This window comes from Mesoplodon densirostris, chromosome 2, assembly GCF_025265405.1.
Source record: "Mesoplodon densirostris isolate mMesDen1 chromosome 2, mMesDen1 primary haplotype, whole genome shotgun sequence".
NCBI classification, from domain to species: Eukaryota; Metazoa; Chordata; class Mammalia; order Artiodactyla; family Ziphiidae; genus Mesoplodon; species Mesoplodon densirostris.
In genome coordinates this window covers 99,361,724-99,386,365 of record NC_082662.1, presented here as the reverse complement: position 1 = coordinate 99,386,365, position 24,642 = coordinate 99,361,724, and the positions used below count along the sequence as shown (strand labels likewise).

The following is a 24,642-nucleotide window of genomic DNA, read 5'->3' as shown; positions in this document are numbered from 1 at the left end:
TCAACAACTGTTACCCAAAGGATTTTCTACTTGGTTTACTCTGATGCTTGCTTTTGGGTGGAGGGAGGGCCTAAGATGATGTCAAATTACAGTCTTTCCTCCTCCCCTCAGGAAGTAAAGTCCACTGGCAGGAGCGCCTAAATTGGCTCTAACCCTGGGCTCTCACAATGCTTGCTTGTTTTCACAGGGCAGAAGAATGAAACGCCTTAGAAAAAGAGCAACATTCTGGAAAATTGTATAGTTTCTTTTTCTTCCCAGATTGTCTCAAGTCTGTGGAGGATTCCCTTGCTACACCACATCAAAGGTAGGATGAAAATGGGACTGTGTGTTGGGGTTGGTCCTCTATGTTTTGAACAACCGGCATCTCTCCCTGCGCGGCCTGCTCACCAGACAGACGGCCATATCACACACCGTGCCAGCAGATTCTCCTTCCCAGGAAGAAACAGCCTGCCTGCCTACCTGCCGGTGGCAAATAAAGAATGCTGCCCTCTCTCTCAGAATATTTACATTTTCTCTTTGCTTTTTCTATATATATATATATATTTATTTTACTGAACCACTTGTGAGAAGGTAGCAGACTCTATGACACTTCACTCCTGAGCTTCTTAGCACACACCTCCTAAGAACAAGCACATTCTTTGGCAGAACCACGAGACCACCATCACCCCCAAGAGATCTAACCTGGTCTGCTATACAGTCCTCATTCCAATTTCCCCAACGCAGCTCCTAAAGTCCTTTCCAACTTTTTTTCTGGCCTGGGATCCTTTCGAGGAACAGTCAGTGCATGCTGTTGTCATGTCTATTTAGTCCATTAGAATATTTTCATTTTAGCAAGTGCTGTGAAAGGGAATTTCCAAACCTGAAGTTCCCCATCCCTTTTTTATTTCTCTAAAGTCAAGAGCTTACCCAGAGGACAAGAGGGTGGTGCACAGCCTAGGATTTGGTTTGCAGACCTGGGGGGAGAATAGTGCAAGGAATGGCCACTCCACAAATCAGTGAGGTCAGGCTTTGCGATCAACTCTTTTGCTATTCCTGCCTGAAGTGAACTGAGTGGTCATCTTTCAGAGGCCATTCAAACTGGTGGAAGAGAGATTTCTGTGGTGGCTTTGATGTCCCTCACATCACAGCCTTTTGTTATCTTTTTCTCATTTCTCCCATGGTTCTGCCTGGATCATGATTATGGAATAAACGAGGATAAGGGGACAGTCTAGTCGGGCAGACTTTATATGTAACTAAGGACATACTCCAAGGGAACTGTCAGCTCCCTGTGGACTTCCAGGGGAAGCCAGGCAGCAGACCTCCACAAAAATCCCCCAAATGGTATAAAGCCCTGCTTGTATTTTTGAGGTTGAGATCAGAGAGCCTATAAACTCCAGAGAGTCTGTAAACTTTAGAAATGAGGAGAAGTCATCTATTTTTAGAGGTAGGCTGAAAAAAAATTGCAGTACAAGTGGAAATAAAAGTTGACATTTTGTCAACTGAGTCAACTCTGTCTTGGATTCGTCACAGGGATCTTCTGCATTTAAAACAAACGAAGCATCATGCTGAAGAGGGAGGGGAAGGTCCGACCCTACACGAAAACCCTGGATGGAGGTTGGGGATGGATGGTTGTGTTTCATTTCTTCCTGGTAAGAATTTACTTTCCCTTTGCTACTGCCTGAAAGAAGGCTCCCTGAGAAAGGCTCAGAGCAGACTAAGATCACTTATGAAATCCTTGACATTTGAATGGAAAGGGGGTTACAGCAAGGCCAGGAACTGCCAATGAACCCAACAGAAAGTTGAAAATGTCCTCCTTGAGTTAAAGCAGAAGGATTCCATCCTGTCTCCTACCCCTCCTTAAACCTACAGAGTGCTCCGGTTACCATCAGCAGCTCTGCCCTGGCTGCATGGCAGTTAGGATTTGGGGACAATCGTACATTTAACCATCCCAGAAGTAGCACTGGAAACTGCTAAAAAGTGCTTTTGCAGGGGTGGGTGGGGAGGGGGTTCCCCAGCTCAACCCAGCATAGACGTAACCCTGCTGGAAGCAACCTCCGTCTCTCCTAGGGGGCAGGGACTTTTCTTCTGTTCTGCCTGCTGTCCACTTCCCAACCCATCCCTGCCAACCATAACTTATGCTAAAGTTAGGCCCAGTGTATATTTCTGACATGTCTCGAAAGGAAGAGAATGATGTGGATTCTGAAACTGGAGCCTGATTTTTCTCCTTCATCCATAAGCAGCTGGACTCCGCACTCTGTTTTTTAATTAACTTCTTTCCTTCATCCTCCCAGAAGCTCTTGGGGTCGTTATGTGAGACAGTGGTGATGTGAATCAGCATGCTCATTCTGATGGGACTGGTGAATCCCATCACAGCTATATCCCAAACAACCCTGAGAATGGCACCAGCTCCCCAATTCCTCTTAAGTGTTCCCAAGTAAGTTAACTTTGAGATGTATTCACAAAGATACCCTTCCCTCCTGATCCTCCTCCCCAGCCCAGCCCTATAGTAAGAAGCTCCCAGGGAAGGGAGTGCAGGTCCTGGTGACTACTAACTACCCTGAAGCCCACAATGTAGAAATACCACACCTCCTCCCTTATGACAGAGAAGGGGAAAGGAGGGGAAGAAGTCCTCAGCCAGGATATACATAATACAAAACTCCAAACCACAGGACTATTTGTTAAACATTAGCTTCATTACCAAAGAATGTGGAATCTCTTTTTTTTCCTCCCAGAAGTGTTACTAAAAAGGAAACTAAGGACACCCTGAGTCTGAGAGCCTTCCTGTGACTGGGCCACCTCCCCACATCACAGGCTTTGCATAACTGGCATTGTTGGTGAGGATCTCTAATTCTCCCACCTTTCTCCCCAATAACCACCCTTCCTTTTCCTGTATTATCCTCTGAGGATAGGAAGTTATTTGACCAATTTAGTTGCTGGTAAGAAAAGTTGTCTAACAACCAGATTAATAAACAATGTCCCACTTTTTTGGGTGTGATGCTACTTATAAAATCACACACACACAAAAAAACATTTTGGGTCCTCAAAATGTTAACAGTTAACTCAGGCCAATCACCCACAGCGGTAATGTGGGTACTTAAGATGACAATGCTTTTGCGTCTGCATAAGTTACAAGTCTACTTTTCTATAATAGATGAGCTCCTGAAAAGGTGAGTGAAAAACCCAATAACAACATGTTCTTCAGGAGCTCCCTACTTTTTAAAAAAAAATGACTCATTCTAACTTACCATACTTTATAACTACATATTTGCATGATTGTTTTCTGTATTCAGCCTGTGTCCCAGGACTGAATGTTCCATGAGCACAGGGGCCATGTCTGTTTGCTCACCACTGTAAGCCCTAGTAAATAGCCTAGAACACAGTAGGCACTCAATAAATACCTGTTGACAGATGGGAGGAGGGATGGATGGATGATGGGGTAAGCCCATTACAGTGTCTGATGTGGACTCTGGAACAGGACTGAAACCCATCAACCTTGGTCCAAAACATGAGATGAAATAGTATAATATAGATTTATCTAGTCTGCTTAGTTAACTAAGGGAATATCTGGACCTTGGGGAAAAGATTTTTAATAGTTCTGAGTCAAAACAGAAACAAAGTTGGAAGGTTACAAGTTAAGGGAGGGAGGCAGGGTGGCTACAAAGGCTATGTCCTTGGTCTTTTTGGTATACACAGTGGAAGGCACAGACCCAGTTATTAGAGACAAGTCATATCCACTTACAGCTGCTATGCCCAGACACCAAGGAAAGACCAGAGAGAGGGGGACCAGTAGCTAGCCAAACTCAGATGGCTAAGAACATAGAGGCCAGCACCGTGTAGATGCCAGCACAGAACCCATGTCCACAGAAAAAGAGGAAGGGTAATTTTACAGAATGACGCCTCATTGTCACATTCCCTGCTCATGAGAGGAGGCAATCACCGCCCTGTATTTTAAATTGAAAGAAACAAGTCTGGGTCATTTAAGGTTCATGTATATTCTCTAGCCTCATTTCCTGATAGAGGTGCCTTTGAGGCATGTTATGATTACAAAGTGCTTGAGAAAATGCTTTTTTCATTTTTGAGTATATAGCCCTGGTGTCCATAGCATTGTTCACTCTAAATAAGGAAAGTCTTGTAGCTTCTATCAAATCAGAATGGGAAAAAATACATTAAGGGACTTCCTCCTCACCACCCCATCTTTGCAACCTTGGAGCACCACCACTGATTCCTAGTCCCTTACTCCAGACAAGAAATAATACTAGTCTGAAGTAAGAGTCTAGCGGAAAGGATGGAGGGGAAGGCCTTGGTTATTTTATGCAGTAGGTAGAGGCTGAGGGAAGGAGGTTCCTAAGTGGAGGCAGGTCTCTGATTTGGGTGAGTGGGTGGATGGTACCAATCAAGAGAAATGAAAAGGAGGAGTAGGCATGGGATAAGAGAAAGATGAGTTTAGTTTTGGATAAGTTAACCTGAGTTAGAAAGATATGGTAGACATTAATATGAGTCTCGAGCTCTTGGGAAAGCAGAATGGTTACACATGATAACAAAAACATAGTTAATAGTTTGAGTATTAAGTGCTAAGTATTACTTTACCAGAATTTTCTCATTCTTCACAGTCCTATGAGCTAGGTGACATTTACTTTACCTCTACTTTATAAAAGAGGAAGCTTAACTTCCGTGGTTTGCCCAAGGTCACACCCCTAATAGGAAGCAGAGCCAGGATTCTGGCCGAGGCAGGCTGACTGCAGATGGAACACAGTATTCACAACTACACCATGAGTTCAAGGGTGGTAATTAAAACCTTGAGATATAATGGTTGTCTATGGGGCAGGTATAAAGTGAGATGACTGCAGAACCACAGGGGGAAATATTTACCAGGTGAACAGAGAAAGAATCAGTGAAAAGGAACCCAGGATCTGTGGTCCTTCCACAATGCATAGACAACTTGAAAGCAGAGAAAGTGGCCTTGAAACACCAAGGCCACTGAAAAAAAAGGAAAGGGACCACTAGGAAGCCCCTGGAGACAAGAGTGAGTACATGTGGCTCCTGGGCTTTGACTGACTGCAGAGCCTGGCTAGGCCTCCCTTCTAGTTCCCCTCAGAACCTTGCTCCTCACTGCCCCCCTTCTAATCAGAATTCCAAGAAACAAATGCTGGTACTCCACTGAAAGAAAACCTGACCTCAAAAGAGGAGCTCCCCCTAGTGGAAGGAAGGAGGGTGGTGCAGGCAAAAGGGTTAGATGGGACAGAAAAAAAGGGTGAGGCACATGACCCAACCGTAAGGTGACCATATATCCTCATTACCCTTGCTGCCCAGGCATCAATTAATAGCGCTACTTTTCACTCTCAAAGAGCTTCAACTGGGTGATAAATTATTATGGTTGCCGTATTTATATACCAGGTGAGGGAGGGTACTCAGCTCAAAAGCAGAGTTAAAGCAAAGCTAACCTAAGAACTGACAGAACAATTCTTTTGGACCAACACACATCTCTCACAAAGGTAACTGGAATTAGCTGTTTTTAACAGATGCTACTGTAACAGGATGGTATAGTGGTTGGTCTGGAGTCAGTCTATCTGGGTTCAAGTCTTAGCTCCAGCATTCCCATCTTGAGCAACTTTTAAGCTAAATCTCAATTTCCTGAATTTCTAATACAATATTGACACACCTATTCCATGCCTTTGTAATGAGAATTAAATGAGATGCTTTCATGTAAAGTGATTAGACACTCTAAGTGGACAACCTGCCCCCAAAATATAAAATGTTACAAAGAGGAACTGGCAAACAAACTGGTAAAATACAGGTGACACAGAGAATCAGAGCCTCCAGCAGTTCCAACCTCCCCTGTAATGGCTTACTCACCACCTGACTTGGACTCTTTGGTCTGCTTTGATTTAGGTAAATGTATTCGTGATGGGGATGACCAAGACTTTTGCAATTTTCTTTGTGGTTTTTCAAGAAGAGTTTGAAGGCACCTCAGAGCAAACTGGTTGGATTGGATCCATCATGTCATCACTTCGTTTTTCTGCAGGTATAAAGCCATCAATAAGCTTGCTATCCAAGGAAAAGGACCACCAAAGGGCAATTCCAAGAAGACTCATCTGTCAGTCAATCAAGACTGAAGCTTTGCTAAAACTCAGGTTCATTTATCAATATGTAAAGTTGAGAAAAGGACTTGCAGTGTTTAGCCTCCGCTTGACTTGGACAAACTAGAAAAATTAGTGCTTAAACAAAGAAAGGTGAAGAATCCAACTATTTAATTCCATGATTCAATTTTCATGCCTTGTTTCTTTCAACAGTGTCTTAATATAGGTTCAGTGAGCCAGTCTCTCAACTGGAATGTCGACCATAAAGCTCTGACCATAAAGCTCTAAAAGACAGAACCAATTCCTCTTCCTTTAGTTCTAGTTGGAGCTAGAACATGGTGTAGATAAATAACTGAACTTTGTTCTAGTCATAGGTCACTAGAGGCAACCTTTTTTTGCAGAGGTCTCATAATGAATTTTCACCAAGCTTCCTTTCCAAACCTGCTTATTTACAATCTTTTCTTTAAAACAAACAAAAAACAAAACTTCTTCCTAAAAGCAAAATAGTGTGGGGCTGGGAATATTAAGAAACTCAATACAGACACCTTTTTGAAGGATACACAAATGTAGAGTCCTCTTATTTCCCTTCAGTTGCCCATTTAAATTGCACACCAGAAGCTAAGGGATGCCAGAGCACATTTAACTAGCATTTGTTTCTTTTCCCAAGGTCCCCTAGTTGCTGTTATTTGTGACATAATTGGAGAGAAAACTGCCTCCATTCTTGGGGCTTTCCTTGTTACTGGTGGATATCTGATCAGCAGCTGGGCTACAAGCATTCCCTTTCTTTGTGTGACTATGGGATTTTTACCTGGTGAGTCCATTGTAAAAGTTAAGACTTAAAAAAAAATGGAAGCAGGAACCTTCCCTTTTACTCTCCATGAGTTCAAAAGGCCTACTTATATTATCTCAGGTCCAGGAGAATATCTTGTCCAGTACCAAGCCACTTAATGTGAAAGCGATTCCAAGCTATTATGTTTTTCTTTTAGGTTTGGGTTCTGCTTTCTTGTACCAAGTCGCTGCTGTGGTCACTACCAAATACTTCAAAAAACGATTAGCTCTTTCTACAGCTATTGCCCGTTCAGGGATGGGACTGACATTTCTGTTAGCGCCTTTCACAAAAGTCCTGATAGATCTATATGACTGGACAGGTGAGTCATTCTAAGTTTCTGAACCATCAACTCTGTAAGATTTAATGTTGAGCCCTCTCTCTGATGACTACAGAGGAAGTGAGCATGATTCTAAAGTAAAGTATTCTTCCTTGGAGAATATATGGCAAAAGAGACTCTGAACTACTTGCAGGCTTTGCCCACCACGCAGGCAACTCAGAGTTCACCATAGAGTTCAAGTCTGAGGGGATGGAGGGCAATCTATGCGGCTGGGGAAACACACCTTTGCAGGGAAAGCGGTACTCCTGGGGAAACAAGGATCCTCTACTCAAAGCATTCTCTTCAAATTTTCTCTTTAAGAAAAAAATCTGCATTTTTAAAAAAGTCTCCTCCATCAGATTCACTAAAATAGATGGAAAAAAATTGAGTGAAAAGAGGATTATGTTCCTTAATACTTAACCTTTTATATACTGTCAACTATAAATTTTCAGAAATGAATAAAAACCATTCACTCCACAATTTTCTTCATACCTGAGATAAAACATTTGGATTAAAATAACCTCAAAGTATTGGGGGAAAAATCTATGTATATATACATATACATGAATATATAAGCCTATTCCTATCTACAGAGCAGTTTTGTTGAACTTTTCCTTTCCTGATTAAAAAAAACACCAGTAGTCTCATGGTGAACAAGACCAGCTGACAAATCCATAAGACAGGATAGCAGAACCTACAGCTAATTCTATCTCTAGAAGCAACACACTCAAGTCACAGCTTTGGTCAGGACATGCTGAAGTCAAGCAACTATTCAGCTTCAAAGGCAACACTGGCATGTCTTCTTTCGAGGAAATTTAAAACATCACAGGATGACAGGCTATCTCCTCTTCTAAGGCAGTTTCCAAATGATTCCCGTTACCTAATTCTGTATTTTCTGTACCTAAATCTACACCCTCACTTCAGGATATTTAAAACACATTGTAATTTTCTAACATTTGAAATGACTTCCCCCCACCCCAAACCATTTTTTTCCTTTAGCACAAATAACTCTCCTTCCATGCCCCCTAGTGGCACAGCTTTCCCCTTTTCCAACTCCAAGGACTCCCTGTTTTCACAAGGATACAGCAGTGTGTACGGCTCAGTTAAGTCAATGAATTTAAATACTTTCAGCTAAATACAAGGACAAAGCAGGGTTTTCAGGAATTATTGCACTATGATTGAATATTTAGTGGTGGGGCCTCTTCTGAGCCTAAGCATATAGAGTATTGTGAAATGAGAGGTAATTTTTAGCTTAACTTCTCAATTTCTCTCTCCTGTTTAGGTGCCCTTATATTATTTGGAGCAATCACATTGCATTTGGTGCCTTCTAGTATGCTCTTGAGACCCACCCATATCAAAAGCGAGAGCAATTCCGATATTAAAGATAAAAGTAGCAGTTTTTCTGCAAGTGGTCCAGAGGCAGCGTGTGGGACAGAAACATCATGCTGCAATGAGATACAAGAGTCTGCCATCAGGGACAATACTATGCAGGATGGACAACCTGGTATAAGTTTAACAGTCTCACAAAATCAAAATGAAGAGTTCAACAATGAACCTAACAGGAACAGACTCTTCCGAAAAACTAATGAAGAAAGTTATGGGAATAAGAGTATTTTGTGGAGCTGCAAACAAAAACTCTTTGATTTTTCTCTTCTTAAGAATCCTTTTTTCTACATATTTACGTGGTCTTTTCTCCTCAGTCAGTTGGCATATTTCATCCCTACCTTTCACCTGGTAGCCAGAGCCAAAACACTGGGGATTAATATCATGGATGCCTCCTACCTCGTTTCTGTAGCTGGTAAGAAAGTCTACTTCAACCTCACCCTCAAAAGGAGAAATGAACTTAATTTTACAAAAATTTATTAAATTTTATTTTTAAAAAGCTTAAGAAGGATATTTTTTTTAAAAAAAAAAGGAGTTCTGGGAAGGCCAGAAAAGCAAGTTTTTTGAGGCTGGTGGGAACAGCAGGACTTTCCCTCCAACCTGTCACTGCATCTTGCACACAGGCTCTTCCCTACCAGACAGCAGACCCCAAAGCAAGTCTTATTTTCATGTCAGTATCTAAGTATTTGTTGGATACCGAACTTTAGAAACCTGGTGCTCAGTGACAACTGCCATTTTAGCAAGCAAAAACAATCCTAGGTAGGCTGCACAGTGCAGTGGTTGAAAGGATTGGTTCTGGAGCTAGACTTTCCAGGTTCAATCTTTTGCAGTGTATGACAGTGTGACCTTGGGCAAGTTACTTGCCTTCTCTATGTCTCAATTTCCTTGTGTGTAATATATGAATAATAGCATCTACTCTCAGAAGGTGATTAGGATTAAGCAAGTAATGCATGTAGAGTTCAGTATAGTACCTGAACTACTGTAAGCATTCAATAATGTTCTAGTAGTATTTGTAGCTAAAAAATTTTCCCCCTTTAACTCAAAGTAAGAGGATAAGATAAATAAGCATACTAAGGCTAGTCATTAATGGGTAGGCTGACATTTAAAATGAACTAGGATGAAAAAAACAATCATTTTAGTTGAGTACTTACAAAAATGTATGGAAACAGAATGCTTGATCTAGAAGATATGGATTCTTTCAACTGACAAAATAGGGAGTCTAAAAAAATGAAAATGAATGAAATAGAACTGGTTTGCTCTATCTGGAAATTCTCAGTAGCTCAACATTAACTTTTCTCTTGCTAATTTCTGGAAAAGACTATTTACCAAGCCCTTGCAAAACTGATTGCACCCCATTTCCAACTGCTTCAGTCAAATAAAACTTGTGTACACAAGAAAAAGATACATAGCTAAACTGACTTTTTTTCCACTAAAGTGTCTGGTAGTATCAATTTAGATCAGATTAAGGCTTTATAGCAGGACCAAAGAACGTAATAAAGTTTCAATATGTAATCTAGGAAATAACTGTAAAAATAGATATAGAGATGGTAGTATGAATTTTTAATTCCTTTTTGTGGAGCAATTTATGTTTAAACCATAGGAAGAATTTTAAGTATAAAACAACTGCAGCTCATGCTCCTCTTGGTGAAAATCTCTTTCAGTATTTAACTGCTATATTAACATATAATAGGATAAAGGATAAGAATGTTCTGTTATCATAAAACTAAGTGAAAAATGTTATTCTTAAATTTTATTCAAGTTACACCATAGTTCCAGTGTTCAAGAGATGATCTCCCATTTCCAGACTTTCTACATATTTTCAAGTTAAGCATAATAGCCTTTGGACTTAATTACCAAAACCTCATATACAATTATGAGTCTCAACATCTGTTTTTTTTCTTCACCATAAGACTTTATTATTTATACTCCAGTCATCCACCATATAACTTCCCCAGGACACTAACCTGTGGGTTTACTAATCTTCAAGAAATCTCACTTCCTCTTCAAGGGAGGCCTGAGCCCAGCGTTCTCTATAACCTGGTATTCCCAGTTTGGTGGTATGAGTTTCCCAAAAACAATCAGAAAAAACAACTGGTGAGTCCTCTACCCAACTCTGAAGGAGGCTTTTTGGTATTTTATTGATGTGTCTGGAATAGGTAAGTAAATGAAAGAATCTATTGATAGACAAATGGAACCGTTTTTTTTCCCTTATGTCCCAGCCTCAGGATGAAGTCATATTACTTAAGAAAAGATGCCTTATGCATTTACAGTTTTCAAAGGGGCTAGGAAAATGGAATTAGGATTTCATAAGACCTTTTCAATATTGTTCCAGGTATCATTGAGACAGTCAGTCAGATTATCTCCGGATGGGTTGCTGATCGTAACTGGATCAAGAAGTATCATTACCACAAGTCTTACCTCATCCTCTGCGGCATCACTAACCTGCTTGCTCCTTTTGCCACCACATTTCCACTACTTATGACCTATACCATCTTCTTTGCCATTTTCTCCGGTGGTTACCTGGCATTGATACTTCCTGTACTGGTGAGTAGACGCACTCATTAATGTTCTTACACCATTTAGTAAAAGTGTTAACAATCACCTCCCCAAACGAGAAAACATATTTTGGATTAATTTTATAATTAAAGACATACTCAGAAACCTTTTAGCTATATCTTATCCAGCTATTCATCTTACCTTGGGGGGGGGTGGGGCCGGGGGGTGAGAGGACTATCCACGTGGGACAGGAAAGAAGAGCAAAATAGGGATCAGAAGGATTCCATTTTGCTTATCAGTCTCCCAGGTTAGACTTCAGTTCACTTCTTTCCTTCAGCTTCAGAAATTTCTTTGGTTCTAAGACACATCTTGGAAGAGTTCCTTAAAAGAAAAAAGGGCTTCCTGACCAGCACTGGCTTCTCTCTTGTTGAGAGAAGTTCTGTATACTTTAATAAGGACACTGTGTTTTTAACTCCTCTCCATCTTTACCCCAAATTGACATAAAGTCCTAGACCTGAATGGAACTGAGTTATACAAATACTTCTGGGTTTTTCTTGGAATCCCATGGGTTCTTAGAACTAGGCCCCCAGTGTGCTGCAACAGAATCCCCCGGAAGCTTCTGACCTGATATCAATATTAGCGTAAGTGCTGCAGGATCTTATATGAGGCTTAAGCAAAAAGCAAACTTTCTAAAGCTGAAATCAACTCCTGTGATATCTGATTTCTTATAAACCAATGGTTGGTATTCAGCCATAGGCGGATTCAATAATACCACTGTCAGCTCCAACTGTAAATACCATTTCCTAACAGAGAAGAGCAGTGAGGTTCAGGGGAAAAAAGTATCCCTGAACCAATTAAAAGATTTTTAAAAAGAAACAAAAACCAACATTCCTTACTAATAAAATGAAAACACTGTCTGCCTACTGAAATTATTCCCTATCTGCCTCAGCTCTTTCATAGTATCAGGGTAAAATGCCATCCAAATCACCTCAGAAGTCAACTGTTCACAGTTTCAGATGACATACACAGTATTTGCCCCTCTGTAGGAAAAGGTCTCCACAGAATTTCACCCTCAATGTGGCTAACACTGGATTCTAATCCCTGCAGGTTGATCTGTCTGGGAATTCTATGGTACACAGGTTCTTGGGGCTTGCCAGTTTCTTTGCTGGGATGGCTGTCCTTTCTGGACCACCTTTAGCAGGTAACAGCTTACCCACACTCTGAGTAAACTTTAACAGCAATGAAACAAAATGCTGATCCATGATAAATGGCAACACGTAACGACGTTACTGATGATTATCTCTGCTGTTCCTATACCAACTCTCACAACTCCATCACTAATCCAGGAGAATCTGAGGGTTAATTCAACAGATGTGCACTAGGCAGACTCCTACATTCTCTTGGGAGTCTTAAAACAGAGATTGTGTGCGTATCTACTTCTCTGGGGAGACAATCCAGAGTTTTATCAGATGCCCAAAGACCTATGATGGTTAAAAACAAAAACAAACAAAAGCTGTCTTGGACTAAAGGCCAGAATCTGTGGAGAGGACATGTGGGGCCACTGGGGAACATTAAATACAAGTAGAGTAAAACTTCAGGGAGTTCTGTTTTTAAGGTAACTTTAAGGCTGAAGCATTGTTTTACATTCACTTTTTACCTATTGGGACATTTTGTGCTTGCTGAACATTTAATCTAAGACTATTAAAAGACTGCCTACTCACACAAATTTCTTTAGGAAACAGACTTAAGCTTTAGTATCTTACACTATAGGTTCTCAATATAGTTGAATTACAAATTACTACAGCATTTCCAATCATCCACAAAAAGGAATTCAGCCTAAAACTTACTTCTGCTTCCCTCAGTCCTGCAGTAAGACAGAAAAAGGGTCTGATCTTGTCCCACTATCATTTTTTTAACTAAGTTTTATAATGACGTTAGATTTGCACCTCTATAAACGTAAGACATAAAGGCAAATATCAAAAGTATAAAAACTTAATAAAAGAAATTATTACTGAAGGTACAACAATGTACCACTATCTTTCAATTTAGGTATACCTATCTAAAGGAAAAAATTACACAAATACACAACTAAGTCCTTATTTGCATTTATGAACACACCTCTTCCCATGAGCTCTAACTCAGCCAATACTTCGTAACTGGAAAACAGGCTAGAATTTCATAGCCCAGAACTGTTATACAGGGAGTGGTAAAAGACCAAGCACCAGAGGTGGCTAGAGCTAGCTACTCTATGGCTAGTACCCAGGTCAGTGAAATACAGAGTTCAAATACAGTTTGCTGATGAATTTTTTCAATTTTGACCCTTCTTCACTGGCTGTCCTAACGATGCCTTGGAACTTTTCAAGTCTATTAGGCCAAAAGTGTAGGGAAGTAACAAATACCAGGGTACAGAATATCTTATTCAAATGATGAAGGCAAATAACAAAACTACAACATGTTTAGAGATAAATGTTTTTGTATACATTTAAAAATATTTAAAAAGTTCAACGTATGAGAAGACAAAGCAAGTTTTGTGAGGAGTATTACTTAAAAGGAAAAAGCTATAGATGTATGTGTGGGTCTTGAAACCAATTTGTTGGTCATGATCTTTAAAATTTTCTTTTTAATAAAAAAGGACCACGAGCAGATTAGAAATCAGAGTGCATCACTTTATTGTGAAACTTATTTCACACGCACACACACCTATGTAACAGAAAACATATGTGATGTAAAACACATTTCTTACTATTAGTGAGTCAAAAAAAAAAGTTACAAGCCTTTTATTACCCAATGTCCATGATACCCTAGCACTGTATGTAAGGATAAAGACAGAGCTCATGGTAGAATTTTTACCTACTAACTCTGAAAATATTATTTAGGCAATCATAAATTTTTTAAGTTCTACAAAAAAGTCAAAGGAAGTGATAAGGCTATTGCTGAAAGCTTAAGTACAGGTTTTTAGTCTGGGAGTTGCTCAGAGTATCTTAAACAAGATTATGATAATAATATATAATTCAGTTAAGTTGCCTGCTCTGTACCATGGTCTCTCATTGACTACAATGTAGTGCTAGGCTTCTTGCTGAAGGGAGACTTCGGGAGAGCCCTTGCTGTAGGTCCTTGCTCTGTGAAGTGACAAGAGGGTTTTACAAAGGCCATTAGATTTGTTCCTAACTTCTGACTCCAGCAGCAACTAGTAAAGAACGTCAGAAATACTGAGTTACAGATCCATTCAACCGTCAACTGGTACAGGCAAGTTACGTTACTGTCTTTAGCTTTAACTAAATCGAAAGGCTTACTGGTTATAAAATATTAAATTCTAAACCAAACTTAGATCTTCCGAACTGTATGAGATCCTCATTTTTTACTTACCTAGACTTGTTATTACCAAATTATAAAAGTTGAAATTCCTATAAAAGGTTACAGGCATTTAAAATGAGGAATCTAGCAAACAGTAAAATGTTTCATAATAGTCCTCAGTCAAAAGACTAGTTAAGGGCTTCCCTGGTAGCGCAGTGGTTGACAGTCCGCCTGCCGATGCAGGGGACACGGGTTCATGCCCCGGTCCGGGAAGATCCCACATGCCACGGAGCGGCTGGGCCCGTGAGCCATGGCCGCTGAGCCTGCGCGTCCGGAGCCTGTGCTCCGCAACGGGAGAGGCCACAATAGTGAGAGGCCCGCGTACCACCAAAAAAAAAAAAAGACTAGTTAAAAATGGTACATGAATAATAATTTTCTCCTTCCTGTATGGAAATGAAAAAGAAAAACAAATTAGTTCTATACAGCGTATTTTAAAAATTCAAGGAAAGGGGAAAATAAAGCATAGGAAACCCAAGGAATCATATAACTGAGATTTTTTAAAGTTACTTTTTTCTTTAAAAAAAACATGAATAGAGCATATGGTCAAGAAAATTATTTATACATCTTTTGTAATGGTGATTATGATAAGAAATATAGTGGCAACAAAATTCTTCATCAGAGGGCTTCCCTGGTGGCGCAGTGGTTGAGAGTCCGCCTGCCGATGCAGGGGACACGGGTTCGTGCCCCGATCCCGGAAGATCCCACATGCCGCGGAGCGGCTGGGCCCGCGGGCCATGGCCGCGGAGCCTGTGTGTCCGGAGCCTGTGCTCCGCAACGGGAGAGGCCACAGCAGTGAGAGGCCCGTGTACAGCAAAAAAAAAAAAAAAAAAAAAAATTCTTCATCAGATCTCAGTTAAAATTGACAGGGATTGAAATAAATAATAGTTTAAAAATTATCCCCCCGCCTCCCCACAAGCGACCACCCTGCCCGCTCCACCCCACAGCCCTCCCTATTCTTACCAATACTCAGCAACAAATTCAATTTTAGTTAATAATATGGCCTGCTTCAGACTGGATCAGTTTTGGGGTTGTTCTAGTTTCCTGACCTAGGTAGGTGGTCAGTAGACCCAAGGGTAGGCCAAATGTCACTGTTCATCCAAACCCAAATGCTGTTTTTTGCTGGTAGATGGCATCCAGAACTAAACACTGACACCATGATGGAAGCCTTGGAAGGTTGTGGAAAAATAAAAAGTATTAATATTTTTAAAACTTAATATACATTTCTAATAGATCCCTGTTAACAAAAGTACACCTGCAGAAAGCAATCTAAATACAAAAATAGTGCCTTGGGCAAAAAAAACAAGTATATAATCATATTCTCCAATGTACAAGACAGATATAAGTTACTTATGTGAAATTCTTACTCTTGTACCCGAGGTATTTGACGTATGAGCTCAAAATTCTAAGGGCTATTCAGTTTCATTTAAAAATAAAACCAACAACAACCCATATCAGCTGCCTATAAAACAAAACCACCGAATGTAGTTCCCCTCTCTTCCACATACACCCCCCCTTTCCCAACTGATGAGTGCATATATTATGCTAATATTTATTTTAATATAAAAAATTTAAATCACAAATCTCTGAAAACTCCCTTAAAATGCCATAAATAATTTTGTTTTTGTTTTCACCACCAAAAATTTATTTTCCATCCATATAGGTGATTTCCCTTATCCATTTAGCCCTCCCTCCTGCCCCTTCCCCTCTGATAACAACTACTCTGTTCTCTGTATCTACATGTTTGTTTGGTTTGGTTTGTTCATTTATTTTGTTTTTGTTTGGTTCACAAATAATTAGTTGATTATAACTCAGTATTCATTCAATAATTATTAATCAACTTATTAGCACAGAACTCTACTAGCTGCCACATGGACACAGAGAAGACAAAATTATTTGTTCAATGTTCTTTCATACCTTATTGGATCATGGTATAGCATTCACTCTGTCAGCCACATACACTGCTTAACATTAGGACTTAGTCTAAAATGTCTAAAACTGAGAATTGTTAGAATTTGCATTCTTCTTCCACTTCATTAATTGAAAATTTGGTTGAGCCACTGTAACCCATGTCTCCATTTTCTTACCTTTAAATGAAGGCACCCTAAGCTTTGGTATAATAAAAATGACCTTAAAATATAGTAAAGCTTCACTCAATCAAGCAGATATTTCACAAAAATAATTTTTTTCAATAAATTCAAGGAAAGTTATTCCTAATGCCAAATAACTATAAGTTGATTGTATTCCAGAATAAGCTAAAGGTAACTAGTTCCTAAAGAAGAAGTACATCTCTCTCTTGCTATTTTTATTCAACCTCACAATTCATCAGAAACACCATGGAGCAAAACTGGTAATTTTGCATTAACTCTTTTTCCAAGTTTTTTTCTTTTTTATAAATTTATTTATTTTTGGCTGAGAGGGGTCTTCATTGCTGCACATGGGCTTTCTCTAGTTGCAGCAAGCAGGGGCTACTCTTAGCTGCGGTGCGCGGGCTTCTCATTCTCTTGTTGCGGAGCATGGGCTCTGGGCACGCGGGCTTCAGTAGTTGTGGCACGCGGGCACAGTAGTTGTGGCTTGCGGGCTCTAGAGTGCAGGCTCAGTAGTTGTGGCGCATGAGCTTAGTTGCTCCGTGGCATGAGGGATCAGGGATCTTCCCGGACCAGGGCTCGAACCCGTGTCCCCTGCATTGGCAGGCGGATTCTTAACCACTGCGCCACCAGGGAAGTCCTGCATTAACTCTTTATCTGCGTTTTACAAGAAAAGACAATGGCTAAAATGGAAATTCATCCATCTAAGCTTGTCTCTGTCCCATTAACACAGACAAGTTCATCTCCTCATGAAATGACAGGTCATTTCCTATCTCTATTCCATCCTCATTTCAGATACAATGTTAAACAAATAATCCACCCAGTCCTCACTCCACCTTTTATCAACCATGCCCTCTACAGTTTTATTAGTCATCTTGGCCTATCAGTTGAGAATTTCTCTACGGCCTGAAATTTTATTTGGAAAACAAACACACAAGCAACTCAACCTTTTGGTCTGCTATAAATCCATTTTGGAGATTGGGGATATGGGGGACAAGTGAGAAGGCAGAACAAAGTACTCTGTCCTTTAAATCCTGAGGAATATATTATACCCTGAAGAGGCAAGAGGAAACAATGGAAATCATTTCTTTATCCAGTGGTTATTTTCCCCATAAGCAACAAACCCCACAGAATTTTACTTTGATACAGCATTCCTAGGATTAATGAATCCCTACAAAAGCATCCAAAATAAATTCCAAATAGCTCTCTATTGTGGTTTAAAAAGGAGAGGGGGGAGGTAGTCCTTCCCTTTCAAGGCCAAGGAATCAAGTTTCAAAATCCTAACACAGTCCACAATCCTCTTAATAAAACTTACAACACAGAGCCAATACTTATAGCACTACCAGTAAATCTTATGGCAAATTTCTATCATGAGGCCTTTAGAGAATTCCTGTCTTAAAAGGCACTGAGGTTTGTATTTGCTAAACCATGTTTCCCAAGATATTTCCCTTCATGGCACATATGGGGAATATTTGTACAGCACACCCAAAGTAAAATGACAAGGCTGCTAACAGCCAGCGGGCAGCTCCAGTGACCCCAAGAATGTGAGAAGTTCATTGTCTTTGCACACCTTGGAAGTCTGCCACTATTCTACAGCCTAACAGCTAGAAGCTCTGGTTCAACACTGGCCAGTCACTTACAGAATCCTCAACAACTAATTTGAACTACCATCAAGGAACTTTGGAATTAAGGGCCTTCTAGGGGTATTTCAAATCTTAACAAGATGACCAATAATAAACTTACAGTAGTAATCCTATTGAAAAGGATTCATTACTCAGCTAAAAATCAACTTCTGAGATATCAGATATGAATACTTTTTAGACAAGATGTTAAACTCATTTTTAAACATGTATGGCTTAACCCATAAAATTATATAGCCTATCATTTTTAAAATGTTGACATTTAAAAAAATTAGATTCTATATTAAACATCAAACTTAAAAGATTATTCCAATCCCTTTTTTGTTGACTGTAAGAAAACTGGTTTGCAAAACTGTTTAAGGAAGCTGAGGCCTATCTTCTTAGTTGTTTTAAATTATCACAGGAAACATTATTAGATATTCCTACCCAGAACAAGGGTTACAGCTATAAAGAAGTAATTTGGACAACAAAATTATTGTACGTAAGAATCAACTGGGTGCCACCTAGGAGGAAGTATGCTTAGGAAGCCAATGAATTTGCACAATTAACATGCATCTTAAGCGAATCTGATGCAGGTAGTCTGGAGACACCAAGGAAATGCTTAGAGGGGACTTCAGCTTAGGAAGTCTGCACCAGTAGGCAGTGTACTCCTCAGAATGCTGGCTACATACAGTGTTCCTTAGCATGGAGTGGAGGCTCAGATCCACTACTCGCTTTCCTGGACTGTGGCTGGTATTCTCTGCCACTCACAATGCTTTTGCTATGACCACAAAGAAACCCAGTCTTTTGAATGTCAACTTATGTGTGTATTTCCATTTGAAAATGATTAGAATGCAGTGGTTTCTGAACTACCAACAATAACCCTGAAACTGTTTAGGGCTGAAAGTGCATTTGTATACATCTATTTCATGCTATTATAAAAAAAGTACAAAGACCTAATAAAATCAGATCAAATATACAGTCGTCTTCTTCTTTTTTTTTTTTTTGGCCACACCACGTGGCATATGGGATCTTAGCTCCCTGACCAGGGAATGAACCCCTGTTCCCTGCAGTGGAAGCGAGGAGTCCTAACCATGGGACTGCCGGCGAATTCCCTATACAGTCTTCTTTTACTTTCAATAGTGGGGAAAGGCTAATTATTCCAACCAAGTAGAGATGTTTGGTTAGAGCAGCAAAGCTATGAATTTAACTTACCTAGTAGCCACTTAAATTTAAGCTTGATTATGAAGCTAATAATTTCACAGGACAATTAATTAATAATAGTACAATATAGTCCTGCATCTTACATTTCACCTCATATTTGTTATTATAAATAACATCTTAAAACTAAATACTCAACTGCACATTATTATCATACAGAATGGCAATTAGATCTTAGGGACAGAATTTTAAAATGTACTAATCTGTCAATAATCAAGCATGAATGAGAGAAACAGATTTAAAACAAATTATTTCATTAAACTTTGCATTGGTTATTCCCTGGCAGTCCAGTGGTTAGGACTCAGCGCTCTCACTGCCAGGGGACCAGGTACAACCCCTGGTTGGGGAACTAAGATTCTGCAAGCTGTGCGACAGGACAAAAATAAATAAATAAATAAATAAAAACTTTGCATGGAAATACATGGAAACAGTTCTAAGGCATGCTAAGTAATTCCCTGCCCTGGTAAGAAAATACACTAAATATATCTTAATCTTTCACATTTCAGAAACAACATTCTGACTTTAAGTGTGTGTGAAATGAAAGGCTTATAAGCAGTTTTCTCTTAAACTGTTTTAGTCCCTCCAGGATTTATAAAACAACTCAGTTTCACTATTTTTAGCTTTACCCTCCTGACCTTTTAGCAGCACTATCTACCTCCCTCTCCAAGAGTTTGTAGTCTTTTCCTAGAGTGTTACTTCAAATACCCCTGTCTTACAATTCACAGGTTATATATAAACTGGTAAATTGCTATACTAAGGGACGAAGGCAAGAATGACAAAGGATAAGAGGGGTTGCTGCTGCTTTCCACAGTTCCTCCTTCATAGAAATTTCTAGAAAAACTGATAGATTGGTCAACCGTTTCTTAGATATCTAAAGGTCAATCAACATAATACAAAGACTTGTCCCAGTCGGTTTCACTGTTTTGCTTAACTCCAAGAAACATTTAATTGAGGTCACTGATCAAACAAGTAAAAGCAACTTAAAGGTAGCTGAATTTAAATAAAACATTCCATTCATTCATTACATTGAGAAAAGGAAACAAAAAGCTAATGAAGCAAACAAAAATTGAAAGTCTCTATCAGAGTCAATTAAGAGAATAAAAAGGAGAGGAGATAGAGACATACACAATCAGACAAAAAAAAAAAGGGTATACTCTACACATCCAGTGAGAAATCATGTTCCAAGATATAAGTGAAAATCAAAAGATACAATGTAAGCTCCATGCAGACAGATATTTTCATCCATTTTTGTCCATGGGTTTACCCCTAGTAACCAGAACTGTGCTGGCATAGAGTACCAAAATTTTTTGAATAAATGATCAGAATAACATCCTTGACTTAAGGTTTTCAAGATTTTAAATATAAAAACTTATAAAAGCCACATTGTAAGTTCGCATCTACAAACATAATATGCATACAATAATCTAGAAAAGACTGTGACCCCCCGCCCCAGAGGTCCTGAGCCCTTTTTAGGCAGCCTGAGGTCAAAACTATTTTCATAATAATATTGAGACATTATTTGCCTTTTTTCACAGGGTTGACTTTTGCAATAATGTATAAACGTTGGTGCCTTGCACAAATATTCTTTGCCACCACAAACTCACACTTTAAAAAAAAAAAAAGCATTTCACCTACTAAGTTCTAGTATGTGCCATTAGCCAAATGATTTTGAGGACCCTCCCAATTCTTGCTTTAAAAGAGCACTTTGACTTCAGGGGGAATTATCATCATTGTTTAACCCACTTGGCCAAGTAAGTCAGTTCCTTTTCATTTGTTCTCATAACCTCCTGAACCATCCATCCCCTCACAGCCTTTATCGCAGGTGTAATTTACATGGTTAATACCAAATCCCCACTAAACTGTATGGTCTATGAGGGCAGGGACCATGTCTGTTTTGGCTCATTATCATATCCTTAACACCTAGCACGTTGCTGGGAACATAGAAAGAATTCAAATGTCTGTTCAGGGAAGGAAAAAAAGATAATAATCAGTCCTCACTTTTTTCTTTGGAAAATAGTAATTCACAGTATTTTTCTTCACAAGTATAGTGGTCTTCTAATAAAATTCATTGTAAAATGAAATGGTACGTGTTCCTAATTTTCTCCAACTTCCATTACAAGACTGGAGATGGGCTCTGGGTTCACAATTACTTTTAACCCAAGGTTTAAACCCCTAACTCAGATGGTATTGATTTAACTTCAACAATAGCATATAAGACAGGTAAGCACCTTGACTAACTTTCTAATGGGTCACAATACAGACTAGTAAGTACAGGAGGCTCCTTCCTTCAAGGAACGGTTCACGTCTGAGAACTACTAATGGAAAGGTTTGCATCACTAACAGAAATCCTTCCTTCCGTATAGGCTGGTTATATGATTATACCCAGACATACACCGGCTCCTTCTACTTCTCGGGCATATGCTATCTCCTCTCTTCAGTTTCCCTTTTCTTTGTACCATTGGCCGAGAGATGGAAAAACAGTCTGACCAGAAAGAGAGAGGACTGCAATCAAATGAGAGCTTAACAAAAGAAAGTCTAAACTAAAAGTCACTGGATACAAAAGCATGGAAGAAAAGTACCCGCATTTGTAAACTAAGAAGGTGAACCACATAATTTTTTAAGGTTCCTTTTTGCTTTAGCACTCTGAAGAATGTCTAACTGGTGGTAAGAAAAGAGTAATAGCAACTTAAATTAAACTGTTAGTATTTAATCAAATAGGCTAAAATTTTAATCAGCTGAAGCAGTTACTTTAGATATTAAATGAAAATCAGAATGTACTGTAATAATAAATGAACCAAACTCTCAGTTGTGCCATGGTAATTCAGTCGCAAAAATGTGTAAAGACAGAAAACCATTTTCCTTCATATAAAGCAGTATTAAACAGAGCCATTGAACTCTGGAATCTGAATGAACATTGAAACATTGTTTAGTGACTGGAAGAGTATACACCCCCCAAATAGTTTACCTTTGCTTCTTAACTAGAGATAATCTTTGTTTTCTTTTCATTATTTTGTTTCTTAAATTTTCTATAATAAACATGTATTGCTATGTAATAAAAAATAAATAAGAACTGCTAAAAAAAAGGAAAAACCCCACAAACAACAAACCTTTATTGCAAGATCATTTGAATAGTATTCCTACTCATCCAAACAATGTTACTTTTTCACTATATCTAAGTATCTAGAATGTTCAAGCTAAATATCTAGACATATCTTTAGAACAAGTTTTATATGAAAGTTGGGGCTTCCCTGGTGGCGCAGTGGTTGAGAGTCCACCTACCGATGCAGGGGACACGGGTTCGTGCCCCGGTCCGGGAAGATCCCACATGCCGTGGAGCGGCTGGGCCCGTGAGCCATGGTCGCTGAACCTGCACATCCAGAGCCTGTGCTCCGCAACGGGAGAGGCCACAGCAGTGAGAGGCCCGTGTACCGCAAAAAAAAAAAAAAAAAAAAAAAAAAAAATATATATATATATATATATATATATATATATATATGGAATAATTATGTTAACTAGTTAATGTCACTTAGACTAAGCAACTACATGTGGATGGAGAACTCTTCATTATCTGGGTGATTTTAAATGGAAAAACAGACCACCCTAGAGTTCTCTGCAATACCAACCTCCTCTAGAATCTCCTTCAGAATGGTCCTCAAGACGATTATTACTATTATTATTCCATCTTTCCATTCCTCTCTGCTTTGAAATATCTATTAATTCCCTATAGAGAAAAATCCTAAACTGAAAGCCTGGTTTTAGCTCCAAAATGCCACGCCCTCTCACTCTCTACGTGTGCCTTTGTACAAGCTGTGCCACCAGTTACAATCCCAATGGCTTGCCATTCTCTACCAGGCAAGGTCTCACTTATCCTTCACAATCTGACTCACCAAGAGCCTCTGGAAAACCTCCCCCAGCACTGTCATTCTCTCCTCTGTAATCTCATCTAACTTTTAACAGAGCACTATATGAGCTGACATGTCAATCTTTTCCATCAGTCTGCAAGATCAACAAGATGGATGTATTTCCCAAGGGCCAGCACCAATTCTGGAACCAAATTAATCTGGGTTATCTTAAAAACTGTAGTTGGTCCTATTTAAAATGTATAGGTTTTACACTTAAATGTAAATGTCTAACGTTCTTTTTACATTTCAGATGTAAGACAATATGAATAGAGCAGAAACAGTACAACCTCACACAAACAGCAAAAATAATAAATCCAAGCTCTGCTACTTGTTACTATATAACCTCGTGAAAGTTAGCCTCTCTGAGTCCCAATTTCCTCCTCTGTAAAATGAGGATACCACCAAGCTACCTCACAGCTATACTATGAGGATTAAATGAAAACATACTTGTACCAAGGAAAATACCCTTCATACACAGTAGCTGATAATTTCCTTCCTTCTTCTTTCTACATCAAAGCACAAGATTAAGAAAATCAATGATTTACTAGGAACCACTCTCAACCGTCCCCCCTTCCCTCTTGAGCAATAACTGTTCTCAAAAGACGTTAACTACCTAGGGCAACTAGATTCTTTCCTCCTATGAAAGCAAACTATACATTTTAAGCAAAACCAACTACAGGGAGTTCCCTGGTGGCCTAGTGCTTAGCATTCAGGGCTTTCACTGCCATGGCCTGGGTTCAATCCCTGGTTGGGGAACTGAGATCCCGCAAGCCACATGGCCAAAAAAAAATAACCCACAAAACAGTAAAAGTAGAACCAACTAAAGAACTCCAAGTTGAATTCTGATTTACAGAGGCTTTATGACTCTTACACAACAGAGCAGTTCTTCATCCTACTCCATGCTAATAGCCCCTCTAAACCTGGGCGGTGTAGATCAAGAAAGACTGACTCCCTAGACTACAGGAAGCTAAAGACTTCATAACTAATGTATTCACTATATTAACAATTAACTTTAAATGTTCCTATTCATTTACTCCTGCCCTTGAACAATATTATAAGATGTTAACACATTTCTAAGTAACCATAATCTAGACATACTATCTCGGACAGATACAGGGTTTCAAGAAAAGCAAGAGTACACTGATTTTCTATCTCCTTCCCCCTCAAGACATCCCATGGGACAAAGAAGAAACAAACAGGCTTAGCATGTGTTTGGAGAAGTAGGCTGGTGAAGAACTTTATTTCAGCATCTAATACATACTAGTCACTGAGGCAGACACATTTTATATTTAATCTTAATTTAATATTCACAAACTTTAGAAGAAAATACTATGATGACTATTTTACAAAGGAATAAACTTAAGGTCAAAGTAATTAAACAC

At 39.3% G+C, this 24,642-nt stretch overlaps 1 protein-coding gene across 1 annotated transcript; it reads left to right on the top strand.

Moving 5' to 3' along the window:
- Positions 1-1,541: 1,541 nt before the first annotated feature.
- On the top strand, positions 1,542-21,882 carry SLC16A4 (solute carrier family 16 member 4). The gene is made up of 8 exons (XM_060086399.1): positions 1,542-1,628; positions 5,869-6,001; positions 6,724-6,867; positions 7,043-7,204; positions 8,484-8,999; positions 10,917-11,128; positions 12,188-12,281; positions 21,722-21,882. Exons 1-8 carry the CDS (start codon positions 1,542-1,544, stop codon positions 21,880-21,882), a joined length of 1,509 nt encoding a protein of 502 aa, XP_059942382.1.
- Positions 21,883-24,642: the final 2,760 nt, after the last annotated feature.

What these genes read in the sequence shown, in the direction of transcription:
- SLC16A4 (XM_060086399.1), top strand. Translation starts at nt 1,542, where the DNA reads ATGCTGAAGAGGGAGGGGAAGGTCCGACCCTACACGAAAACCCTGGAT. An exon ending in AGATCTATATGACTGGACAG is followed by an intron (nt 7,205 to 8,483) that starts GTGAGTCATTCT and finishes TCTCCTGTTTAG; the next exon opens with GTGCCCTTATATTATTTGGA. An exon ending in CTACCTCGTTTCTGTAGCTG is followed by an intron (nt 9,000 to 10,916) that starts GTAAGAAAGTCT and finishes ATATTGTTCCAG; the next exon opens with GTATCATTGAGACAGTCAGT.